This window comes from Danio aesculapii, chromosome 15 (genome assembly GCF_903798145.1).
Source record: "Danio aesculapii chromosome 15, fDanAes4.1, whole genome shotgun sequence".
In the NCBI taxonomy this organism is placed as follows: domain Eukaryota; kingdom Metazoa; phylum Chordata; class Actinopteri; order Cypriniformes; family Danionidae; genus Danio; species Danio aesculapii.
Window position 1 is genome coordinate 45382256 of NC_079449.1, and position 13004 is coordinate 45395259.

The 13004-nt window shown below is 35.3% G+C and overlaps 1 protein-coding gene across 3 annotated transcripts in view; it reads right to left on the minus strand.

Annotated features, from left to right (window-relative positions):
• The window catches only part of fndc3a (fibronectin type III domain containing 3A), a 131200-nt gene that overhangs the window by 4150 nt on the left and 114046 nt on the right, over positions 1 to 13004 (minus strand). For all 3 annotated transcript variants that reach the window (XM_056473043.1, XM_056473041.1, XM_056473042.1), the window contains 4 exons: positions 9722 to 10074; positions 6260 to 6472; positions 4444 to 4610; positions 2008 to 2129 (listed from right to left, as the gene is read on the minus strand). In XM_056473043.1, coding sequence (XP_056329018.1) covers positions 2008 to 2129; positions 4444 to 4610; positions 6260 to 6472; positions 9722 to 10074 — 855 coding nt within the window. The remainder of the gene's footprint in view (positions 1 to 2007; positions 2130 to 4443; positions 4611 to 6259; positions 6473 to 9721; positions 10075 to 13004) is intronic.

Consider the following 13004-nt stretch of genomic DNA (forward strand, 5'->3'; position numbering starts at 1 on the left):
AATACAAGAAAAAATTCAATAAAATGAATGAATAAAAACAAAAAATAAAATAAAAGCAAAACATATACAAAAACAAAATACAAGAAAAAGTAAAATAAATAAAACATTTAATAAAATAAATAAAACAAAATACAATAAAAAGTCAAATAAAGGAATAAAAATTATTTTAAAAAATTATAAAAATAAATGAATGAATAAAAACAAAAAATAAAATAAAAGCAAAACATATACAAAAACAAGTAAAATAAAACAAAATACAATAAAAAATAAAACATTTAATAAAATAAATAAAACAAAATACAATAAAAAGTGAAATAAAGGAATAAAAATAATTGTAAAAAATTATAAAAATAAATGAATGAATAAAACAAAATAAAAAAACATTTAATAAAATAAATAAAAACAAATTACAAGAAAAAAACAAATGAATAAAAATAATAAATAAATAAATAAACAAACACAAAAAAATTTAATAAATGAATAAAAATAAATCAAACATTTAATAAAATAAATAAAACAAAATACAGTAAAAAATTAAATAAATGAACAGAAATAAATAAATAAAAAAGCAAATAAAATAAATATTAATATAAAATAAACATAAATAAATTAAAATAAATAAATGACATAAATATAAATAAATTAAAATAAATAAATGAAATAAATATAAATAAATTAAAATAAATGAAATAAATATAAATAAATTAAAATAAATGAAATAAATATAAATAAATTAAAATAAATAAATGAAATAAATATAAATAAATTAAAATAAATGAAATAAATATAAATAAATTAAAATAAATAAATGAAATAAATATAAATAAATTAAAATAAATAAATGAAATAAATATAAATAAATGAATAAAATACAAAAAAAAATTAAATAAAATAAATGAATAAAATAAATCGTTTAGGTTGCTGAAAGAATCATTTGCTCCTTTGTTTTTTCCAGCTTCTCCTTTGTTTTTTTCGCGCGTCAGTCTCATGTTTGTCCGTTTCTGAAAGGATGTCAGAAGCACTTCAATAATCACGCGCACACTATTATCATCAGCTCAAGAAGTTCGTTATTTCAAATATAGACGTGCACACGATCTCTCTGGAGAAAGTGAAACCACCCACGCTTTGAGACGGCCTCATAAATAACAACAGGACACGGCAGATTCTGCTCTACTTCTTGGCTTTGTGGCTGTTCATCAATACGACGACAAGGTTTGTTTGAGCTCGGGTCGGGAGGTTTTTATTTTCCTGCTTGTGTATGCGCTAGTGATGTTGCTCTGTAAACCAATAGCGTTCAGCTGCGCGTCTAGCTCCGCCTTTTGGTACCCTTTTGTTGTGGAAATGGGACCCAAAAAGTGGTATGGTACGGTTGGCTTTTAGGTACCTTTTAGGCCATAAAGCGTACCGAACCATACTGTACCACTCAGTGGAAATGGGCCATAATTTCAGTCTTAATTCTGTCTCGAACATTTGCCGGTTTGAAACCAATCAGCATAATAGCACTCTATAGTTTGCCTCACGGACTACAATCTGACTACATTCACACATGCACCAAGAACTGTTTAACCAGGCTGTGGATTAAAGCTAATAATATTGTAAATAAAGTTCAATTTCTTACACGGAGTGATTGTTTTACTTCACAAGACCTCGGTGTGTCATCAGGAGTTGATTTGGTCTCGTTTGTATGTGTTTATTTTTAATAAACCTGTCACCATTCACTGCCATTATATCAATCAGCAACAGATTCAGCTCAAAATCTTCTTGAATGTTCTACTGAATAAATGGTCACCATCTTGGATGACCTGCGGGTGAGTGAATAAACAGGAAATGTTCATGTTTTGGGTGAACTACCCCTTTAATCGATATATAAAACAGTCATTAGTGGCAGCCTAATGTCAAGCTATTGTCGGAGAGCTCTGAAACATCATCATGGATGGTTTTGTGGGGGCTTTTTTCTGCAGAAATGTACGTGCAGATGGTATAGTGTGTGGAGTGTGGTGCAGGTACCTGTTTGAAATCTGAATTTCCCTGCATGCATTGCAAACAGTAGATGACTGGATCCCCTTTCATTGGTGGCAGTGTCTCCCAGCTGACCTCACACGACTCGTCCACACGCTCCACTCGAGGAGCTGATGTTAAACACAAACACACACACATGAAATATACAGTTAAAGTCAAAATTATTCGCTGTCCAGTGAAAAACATTTCCAAATGATGTTGAGCAGATTCAGGAATTGTTCACAGTATTTCCTATAATTTTTTTCTTCTGGAGAAGGTCTTATTTGTTTTATTTCAGCTAGAATAAACGCAGTTTTAATTGTTTTAAAACCATTTTAAGGTCAATATTATTAGCCTCCTCAAGCAATATTTGTTTCTAATGTCTACAGAACAGACCACTGCTATACAATCAGCCCTTCTAGGATTTCCCGGGACTTTTAAAAAAATGTTGCGGTCTAAAATGTCTGATTTCACAGAGGCTTTTCCTAAAATTTGCGCCAATATTTGCGGCCTTATTTTGTGTTGATTTGCTGTATAAAAAAAAATCATACCACAGACAAAAGTCTTTAATATATATATTATTTATTACTCCAAGACCCAGACACTGGGTTCTGTAACTTAAATTTAAGAATAATGTATGTTTACAATAATTCTTGTATCATATATAAACTGTGAGTGCGCAACAGCTCAAAGACCAAAACCCACTGAATCACTGCACAGGTAGTCTCTCGTGAAGGCCATCCCAGTAAAAACAAAACAAAAATAAAGTCTTGTTATTGTTTTTATATTGAAGTTAAAATTATTCAGCCTCCTAAATGATGTTTAACAGAGCGAATAATTTTTCACAGTATTTCCTATAATATTTTTTCTTCTGGAGAAATTTTTAGTTAAACTTATTTGTTTTATTTCGGCTAGAATAAAATCAGTTTAACATAAAAAAATACATTTTAAGATCAATATTATTAGCCCCCTTAAGCAATATTTGTTACGATTGTCTACAGAACAAACCACTGTTATACAATGACTTGCCTAATTACCCTAACTTTACCCTAATTAACCTAAATAAGCCTTTAAATGTCACTTTAAGCTGAATATTAGTATCTTGAAAAATATCTAGTCAAATATTATTTACTGTCATCATGGCAAAGATAAAATAAATCAGTTATTAGAACTATCTGTTTAGAAATGCATTGGAAAAAAAATTTGCTATAATAATACTGACTTCAGCTAAACAGAAACAGAGGGATCTGTGAAACAGCCGTGAATCACGTGTGCGCTGCAGATGCCAGGTCAAACAGTTCTTGGAGCATTTCAGAATAAAATGCGAGATCCGCAAATTTTGCTTGAGTTTTAAATAAATTCAGCAATCGCAAAATCACGAATTCCTGGAAAGACTGTACAATGACTTCCCTAATTACCATAACTTTAACCTAGTCAATATTATTAGCCCCCTTAAGCAATATTTGTTCCGATAGTCTACAGAATAAACCACTGTTATACAATGACTTGCCTAATTACCCTAACTTTAACCTAATTAACCTAGTTACGCCTTTAAATGTCACTTTAAGCTGAATACTAGTATCTTGAAAAATATCTAGTCAATTATTATGTGCTGTCATCATGGCAAAGAGAAAATAAATCAGTTATTAGAACTATCTGTTTAGAAATGCATTGGAAAAAAAATCTGCTATAATAATAACAGAGGGATCTGTGAAACAGCCATGAATCAGGTGAGAGCTGCAGATGCCAGGTCAAACAGTTCTTGGCGCATTTCAGAAAAAAAATGTGAGATCCGCAAAATTTTGAGGAGTTTGCTTGACTTAAATAAATTCAGCAATCGCAAAATCAGGAATTCCTGGAATGACTGTACAATGACTTGCCTAATTACCTTAACGTCAACCTGGTCAATATTATTAGCCCCCTTAAGCAATATTTGTTATGATAGTCTACAGAATAAACCACTGTTATACAATGACTTGCCTAATAACCCTAACTTTAACCTAATTAACCTAGTTAAGCCTTTAAATGTCACTTTAAGCTGAATACTAGTATCTTGAAGAATATCTAGTCAAACATTATATACTGTCATCATGGCAAAGAGAAAATAAATCAGTTATTAGAAATGAGTTATTAAAACTATTATGTTTAGAAATGTGTTGAAAATCTTTAAATATAATTCGGCAAATATAAACACACCCCTTTATTAAATCTAACAATACAAATGACTATAATTGCATTTTAATATAAATAAATAGAAAACAGCTCTAAATAAATTCACAATGTAATACACAAACAGTTTTTACGGTATGTCTGCTTAACCCTCGAGCAGCCCTTAATTCTTCCCGAAGGTCTCAAGTGTGATTCCTTTTATTTTCCAAGTATCAACTTATGCATCTTTCTGTTGATTTTTACATACAGAGGCGAGTGTGTGTGTTTGTGCTGTACCTTTGAGGGGTGCAGGAGGGGAGCGCGGGGTGGTGAAGGTGTAAACGCTGGAGAACGGCCCCTCGCCCGCCTCATTAAAGGCCTGGATGCGGAAAGCGTACGAGGTAGACTCATTTAGCCTCTGCACTTTGTGAGTGTGACATGGTCCTTTATACAAGGATATAAACCTTCAGGGAGACACACAAACACACAACCTTACAGACATGAACTCTATAAAGACACTAAATGCACAACACTGCAAATAAAAAGCTTGTCTTGTTTCTAAAAGCACTTAAATCAAGAAGCACTTTCTAGATAAGTCAAAAATACTGTCTGGTTTTCAAGAAATTATAGATTAAAATTAAGCAAAATTATCTGCTAATGGGGTGAAAACAGGAAAAAAAGAAGACAAATATGAAAAAGTATATATATATATGTGTGTGTGTGTGTGTGTTTACAAAAATATTTGTAAGTTTCTCCAAGTTTAGTTGCTCATTTGGTATCAGAAGTGGCTTATATGAAAGGCAAAGGCCTCTAGATTACGCTTATTTTACCACAGTAAAATATGATCATGCCTTGATTTTTAATGATTTAATTAGGACAGTAAGGTCTGACTTTGCTTAGACAAAAGTCTTGTCTCTGAACAGAAATAATGTCCAGTATAGAATATGTGGTCATGCTGCAGTGGAAACAGAATGAATATTGTGTCTGACTCCATCATGAGCTTGGAGGACTGCATCCATACATCTCTGCAATGACTCAAATCACTGATTAATAAAGTCATCTGGAATGGCAAAGAAAGCGTTCCTGCAGGACTCCCAGAGTTCATCAAGACTCTCTGGATTCATCTTCAATGCCTCCTCCATCTTACCCCAAACATGCTTAATAATGTTTATGTCTGGGGACTGGGCTGGCCAATCCTGCGACACCTTGACTTTCTTTGCTTTCAGGAGCTTTGATGTGGAGGCTGAAGTATGAGAAGGAGCACTATCCTGCTGAAGAACTTGCCCTCTCCTGTGGTTTGTAATGTAATGGGCAGCACAAATGTCTTGATACCTCAGGCTGTTGATGTTGATCATCCACTCTGCAGATCTCTCACACGCCCCCAAACTGAATGTAACCCCAAACCATGATTTTTCCTTCACCAAACTTGACTGATTTCTGTTTGAATCTTGGGTTCATGCAGGTTCCAGTAGGTCTTCTGCAGTATTAGTGATGATTGGGATGCAGCTCAACAGATGATTCATGGGAAAGATCGACCTTCTGCCACTTTTCCAAATGATTAACTAGAAGTCAGGTATGTGTTGCTCTTACAACTGGAATCGACCACAAGACGACAAGTATATATATATATATATATATATATATATATATATATATATATATATATATATATATATATATATATATATATATAACATTTTCTCAAACACACACATGCATATATATATATATGTGTTTTTATATATACAATGTCCACACATATATTCAAATGTACACACACACGTAATATGTATACAAAAATATCAAATACTTTTAATATTTGTGCAGGTTTTTATTTATTTATTAACATTTCTCCCCAACATATTAATTTGGGTGTGCGATCTTAAGTTTTTTTGGTTCGATTAGTTCCAGTTTTGTCTTTAATACCGACTAATCTAATGTAAATACACAAATATGTGATTGCAAAGCATCCTATAGACAATAATAATTTAAAAGAGAGATCTGTGAACAGCTATGCTGAACACTGTACATCTTCCTTTGTGTTCACCAGAAGAAAGAAAGTCAAACATGGAGGATGACAGTATTTACAGTTTTGAATGTAAGCTAAACGTACCTCCCGTTTTTGTCCTCCATCTGCAGATGGTACTGTAGGGAGTCGGTGGGCTGCGCTTTGGCTGGACCGTCGCCCCATTTGAGCCTGAGGGTCTGGTGGCTGGACGCGGTGCACTCCAGACGGGGTGGCAGCGGCGGCAGTGGCTTGGTCTTCAGTTTAAAGGTGTGACTAAAGGGTCCTGTGCCTAGACTGTTCAGAGCCTGGATCCGTATCCTGTAAACACACACACACACACACACACACACACACACACACACACACACACACACACACACACACACACACAAGATGAAAATATGTAAAACATTTTAAAAAATGTTAACAAAATTCAATAAACTTTATGAGGCCGCTCTGTTAGATACACCTGTTCAACTAGATCAGGGAGAGGGAACCTATGGCTCGGTAGCCACGTGTGGCTCTTTGATCAAATATATGTGGCTCTCCAGCTGTTTCCCTTCAGTAAAAAATGAAAACTGTCACTAAAAATCAGTTTCCTATTGAAAATACGATTAAAATGACCTTTTCATTGTGTATTTTTACAGCAAAGTGAATAAGAATAAGAATAATAGGACGTTTTCACCAATGCGCGTTTGCGGCTCTGTGGATTAACTTGAATCCTGACACCAATAAAGGGCATGCCACTTACATTTCTATGATAACTTTACGCCTAAAATTCAAACACCATCAAACAATGTTCACGAGTGGTGAAAAGAAAGAAATTCTATAAATTGTCCTTTATTAATACATGGACCTGCTCAACATGTGATGCTTCATATATATCCCTAATATGCTAATTTCACACGGCCGCCATTTTAAAGAACCAAAGCGAGGCTGCGGAGGGAAGAAACCAAGCGGCAACCTCCCGCTCTCCCTCGGGAAGCCAATACGGAAGTAACTGAAACTGCAATTCATCTAAATTCCGCTAGTCCTGGCTCCATAATAGAGCAAATTGCAATTGAGCCCACTGTTAGAATGGCCAACTTTACAGCAGAAAAAAAGGTGTTTACAGCCTGGTACAAGAACCATTTTGGTTCATATAGCTATTATTACCCTCCATGACAACTGTGAGGGGGGTGAATTTATTTATAACTCATCCATTTCCTTTATATTAGGTTATATTAAGTTTGCATAATTAAGGGCGTGGCCACTTGAGTGACAGCTAGGTCTCGCTGGTCGCCGTCACTTCACCTCAGCTGAATCCGGCAGATTAGCCACTGATCTCGGCATATTCATCGTATTTTTGTGTTGTTTTATGTGGCTTTACACAGTCAGTTGCCTTTTGGACTTATTTCTTACAATTATTAGATGATATGGGATGCTGTGTGCATTTAATTGTACTCACAAACCATTCACGTGGCCTCCGTTTCCCATGTGAGTAAAGTTATATACTTATATACCATCTCTATAAATGTATTTGTTTTATTTAAGATCATTTATCATTAATATTTTTCTTTAGACCCGTAAAGCACTCCAGAATGTGACAGATTGATTAGCTGTAGGCTCTAGAACAGCCATCTGAAGCGTTATCATACAGTGTTATGCTGGAGTTCATCAATAGTCCTGCGTTTACTAACACACACTATATCTGAAGTGTTCGGAAGAATTTCGCGTTTTCCTCCTGTAGAAAAACGTCATAAGAACAATGTTTAGTGGCTCAGTGTATTACTACAGTGTTTTTAAAGTCTAAACACTTTATTAATATAGTGTACAACCAAGCACATGTGGTCAGAAGACAAACGAGTCGCAGGTAATAGAGTATTAAGCGTTTCTCCCAGAGTAAAGTCTGTCTGCCAGGTCTAAGCAAAGTGCCAGCAGGTGTCTGTAGCTCCGCTCACTCTCCCCCTCTTTGCCCTTGTTTGGTATCCCGCCGTGGGTGCGATGACGCGCGAACAAAATGGCGACGGTTGGCCGCGCCTACTTGTAGCTTCTTTTGCGCTCTTCAGAAACCTATGGGTGACGTCACGGATACTACGTCCATATATTTTACAGTCTATGGTTTCCACCAATGTGGGTATGCGGATTAACTTAAATTGATTAACTTGAATCGCGACACCAATAAAGGGCATGGCGTTTACATTTCTATGATAACTTTACACCATAAATTCAAACAATGTTCATGAGTGGTGAAAAGAAAGAAATTCTATAAATTGTCCTTTATTAATACATGGACCTGTTTAACATGTGATGCTTCATATATATCCCCTAATATGCTAATTTCACACGGCCGCCATTTTAAAGAACCAAAGCGAGGCTGCGGTGGGAAGAAACCTGGATTATATAGGACCAGCACTGTAAACATTGCAGTAACATGCTGTGGACTACACACCTCCAGCTGTTGCCGAGATTTCAAAATGCAGATATGGTGTAAACATCACTTTAATATCATTCAGTAAGTTTAATTTAAATAATTAAAAGCAATTTCAAACAACATCACAATCTCTGTAAGAGTAATACGCTTAAGTGTCCTCCTAGGCTTCAGTTCATGACACCAGTTAAACACTGTGGGGACGCTTTCCTGCTTCAGTCTATGTAACCCGGTGAGTGATAAAACACTGCAGTCCTCTGCAGCACACCCATGTGTTGTCTGTAATAGTGTTGTCCTGATACTGAAGTTTTAAAACTGTCTATTTCCAGCTAACATTGAAGCGCCGCTGAGCGCGGATGACTAGACCAGCGTTTCCCAACCCTGTTCCTGAAGGCACACCAACAGTCCACATTTTCAACCTCTCCCTAATCAAACACACCTGGATCAACTTATCATAACATAAGAAGAGACTCCAACACCTGAAGTTAATGGGTCAGACAACGGAGACATCCAAAATATGTACTGTTGGTGTGCCTCCAGGAACAGGGTTGGGAAACACTGGACTAGACTGATCTTCACAGCTGCTTCGCGCTCCAGTGTCTGTGTATCTGTGTTTGCACTCAGTTTACCGCCATTCACCCAGTGCAAATACAGATACACGAAGACTGGAGCGCGAAGCAGCCGTGAAGATCAGTCTAGTCATCAAGCAAATCGCTCGTCTGTGTTTGTGCTCGGTAAACAGCGGAGGCTGAACTGATGACCTTCTCGGCCAATCACAGTCATTTCTGTTGAGCATGTGAACACAATGGCAAATCAGCGCTGTTTTAAGAAAGCCATCGACAGTGTATTAAATGTTAGCGGGAAATTGACGGTTTTCCTTTAATACAGTATCATGACTAGTCTAATATAGTGAAAGAATCAGTTCATTAACTCGAGTTTGATAAATGGCATCTAAAACGTGTGTTTGGGAAAGAAAACGTTAGCTAACTAGTGCCATTTCCCTTAACTTAGCTGAAAATGACAGTTAATAATTTTTGATATTAGCAAACAATAAAAACAAAGCAAACACAAAAAGCTGACTATAATAAAACAACACAACAGATGAATGTATTCATAATGCAAAAAAACAACACATATAAACATAGCTGTGGGTCTACCTGTAGGTGGTGTCGGGCTGCAGGTTCTGGATGATGTACTGGGTCACCGGCCCGGTGAGTATGGGTTGTTTCTCTCCCAGGTCGATCAGATATGATGTGATTTGTGATCCGTGGTCACAAGGAGCGTCCCAGCGCAGACCCAGACATGTGGATGGAGAGTAGAGCATGGCAGACTCTTCCTCCTCCTCTTCCTCCTCCTCCTCCTCTTCATCTCCTCTTTGCACCGTTCGCTCCTGGATCTTCATCTCAGAATCTCGGAGCGCATGAACGCTGCTGATCATCGCTGGCACCGAACACGGCGTCTGGCAGAACATCAGCTCACTGAAGGGGCCCGCACCCGCAGTGTTCACCGCCTGACCAAAACACACACGCAAAGGACATCTTTATAGATCCACACAGCAATACAAACGCAAGACTCAATAAATAAAGGCTTTAAACGTTTCTGTGTGGAGTTTGCATGTTCTCCCCATGTTGGCGTGGGTTTCCTCCGGGTGCTCCGGTTTCCCCCACAGTCGAAACACATGCGCTATAGATGAATTGGGTAAACTAAAATGGCCGTAGTGTATGAGTGTGAATGAGTGTGTATGGATGTTTCCCAGTACTGGGTTGCAGCTGGAAAGGCATCTGCTGTGTAAAACATATGCTGGATAAGTTGCTGGTTCATTCCGCTGTGGCGACCGTTGATGAACAAAGGGACTAAGCTGAAGGAAAATGAATGAATGAATGAATGAGTGAGTGAATGAGTGAATGAGTGAGTGAATGAATGAATGAGTGAGTGAATGAATGAATGAGTGAGTGAATGAATGAGTGAGTGAATGAGTGAGTGAATGAGTGAATGAGTGAGTGAATAAATAAATGAGTGAGTGAATGAGTGAGCGAATAAATGAATGAGTGAGTGAATGAGTGAGCGAATAAATGAATGAGTGAGTGAATGAGTGAGTGAATGAATGAGTGAGTGAATGAGTGAGTGAATGAATGAGTGAGTGAATGAATAAATGAATGAGTGAGTGAATGAGTGAGTGAATGAATGAATGAGTGAGTGAATGAGTGAATAAATGAATGAGTGAATGAGTGAGTGAATAAATAAATGAGTGAGTGAATGAGTGAGCGAATAAATGAATGAGTGAGTGAATGAGTTAGTGAATGAATGAGTGAGTGAATGAATGAGTGAGTGAATGAGTGAGTGAATGAGTAAGTGAATAAATGAATGAGTGAGTGAATGAGTGAGTGAATAAATGAGTTAGTGAATGAATGAGTGAGTGAATGAGTGAGTGAATGAATGAGTGAATGAGTAAGTGAATGAATGACTGAGTGAATGAATGAGTGAGTGAATGAGTGAGTGAATGAGTGAGGGAATGAATGAGTGAGTGAGTGAGTGAATGAATGAATGAATAAATGAGTGAATGAATGAGTGAATGAATGAGTGAGTGAATGAATGAGTGAGTAAATGAGTGAGTGAGTGAATGAGTGAGTGAGTGAATAAGTGAGTGAATGAATGAGTGAGTGAATGAGTGAGTGAGTGAATGGAGTGAGTGAATGAATGAGTGAATGAATGAATTAATGAGTGAGTGAATGAGTGAGTGAGTGAATGGAGTGAGTGAATGAATGAATGAGTGAATGAATGAATTAATGAGTGAATGAGTGAGTGAATGAATGAATAAATGAATGAATGCTTAAAAAGTTACTGCAAAAAAATCAACAACGACATAACTAAATATTTACACAGCAAATGTGCTTGAAAACAAAACAAAAGAAAAAAGACAAAAGCTAAAAATGGTCAAAAAAGAAATCAATTAAAATGCTAATAAATAGTATGAATAAAACAAAAAACTACTACGAAATGCTAAATCAAAAGTCAAAAATAAACAAACAATAAAAGCCAAAAAACAAATCCAAAAAAACACAATAACACTGTAACAAAACAAACAGAAATAAATTACTGACTGTAAACAAAATAATCAAGCAAAACGTTTCGGCAAAAAAAGCAAGCAGGCTCAGTTAGTCAGTGAGTAACCGTCCTGATATGAACAACCAATTCATCTTTTGAATGAATCGAAATATTTAATTAAGCAATTTAAGCCGCTAATCAATAGATAACAGCTCTCCATCCAGCAATAAGGAGACACTGTGAAGCAGGAAAACAGATCTGCATTTCCTCATTCAACCACTGAGTGGCGATGAGCAGGTAAAGTTGGCTCTCTCCTGCTGTCCACTCATTTTTATGAATCACCATCGAGCGGCTTTATTTATTTATTTATTTATTTATTCATGCTCACCAGTAATAAAAGCAAAATCAGCATAAAATACAAGATAAAACAAAAACTGCAATAAATAAAAGTATTTATGAAGCAAAAAACAAACACTGAATCACAATAAAAGCAAAAAACAATAAATATGAAATAAACAAAAACAAAACAAATATGAAACAAACAAACGAGCAAACAATAATAACATGAAAGCAAACACAAAAAGTTAACATAAAATACTAAATAAAAACAAAAACAATAAATGTAAGAAAATAAGCTACCAAATATATGAAAGCAAACATAAAAGGTTAAACAAAAATCAAACATAAAATAAGAAATAAAAACAAAAACAGCAACAGATTCATGCATTTATTGGATTAATTTATTGAGAAAAGAATAAATGAAAAATATATGACAAAAGCAAATAATAAAAACATGAAAACAAACATGAAAAGCCAAACAAAATATAAAATAATAATAAAAAAACAAAAGTACTAATTTAATAAGCAAAAAAATGTTCATCTAAACAAACCAAAAAGCAAATATGAAAAAAAATAAATAAATAAAAATAAATCAAAGAATAAAAAACACAAAAGCAAACAAATAAAGCAAAAAAACTAAATACTAAAATACAATAAAAGCAAAAAAGTGTCTATATTAGGGATTCCAGATCCGATCACATGATCGGAAATCACACAGTTTCAGAGTCGATCGGAATCAGACATTACCTCTCGATCAGGACTTGAATCAATCAATCAATCAATCAATCTATCTATCTATCTATCTATCTATCTATCTATCTATCTATCTATCTATCTATCTATCTATCTATCTATCAACTGTTTTTAATCCATCCATCCATCCATCCATCCATCCATCCATCCATCCATCCATCCATCTATCAACTGTTTTTAATCTATCTATCTATCTATCTATCTATCTATCTATCTATCTATCTATCTATCTATCTATCTATCTATCTATCTATCTATCTATCTATCTATCTATCTATCTATCTATCTATCTATCTATCTATC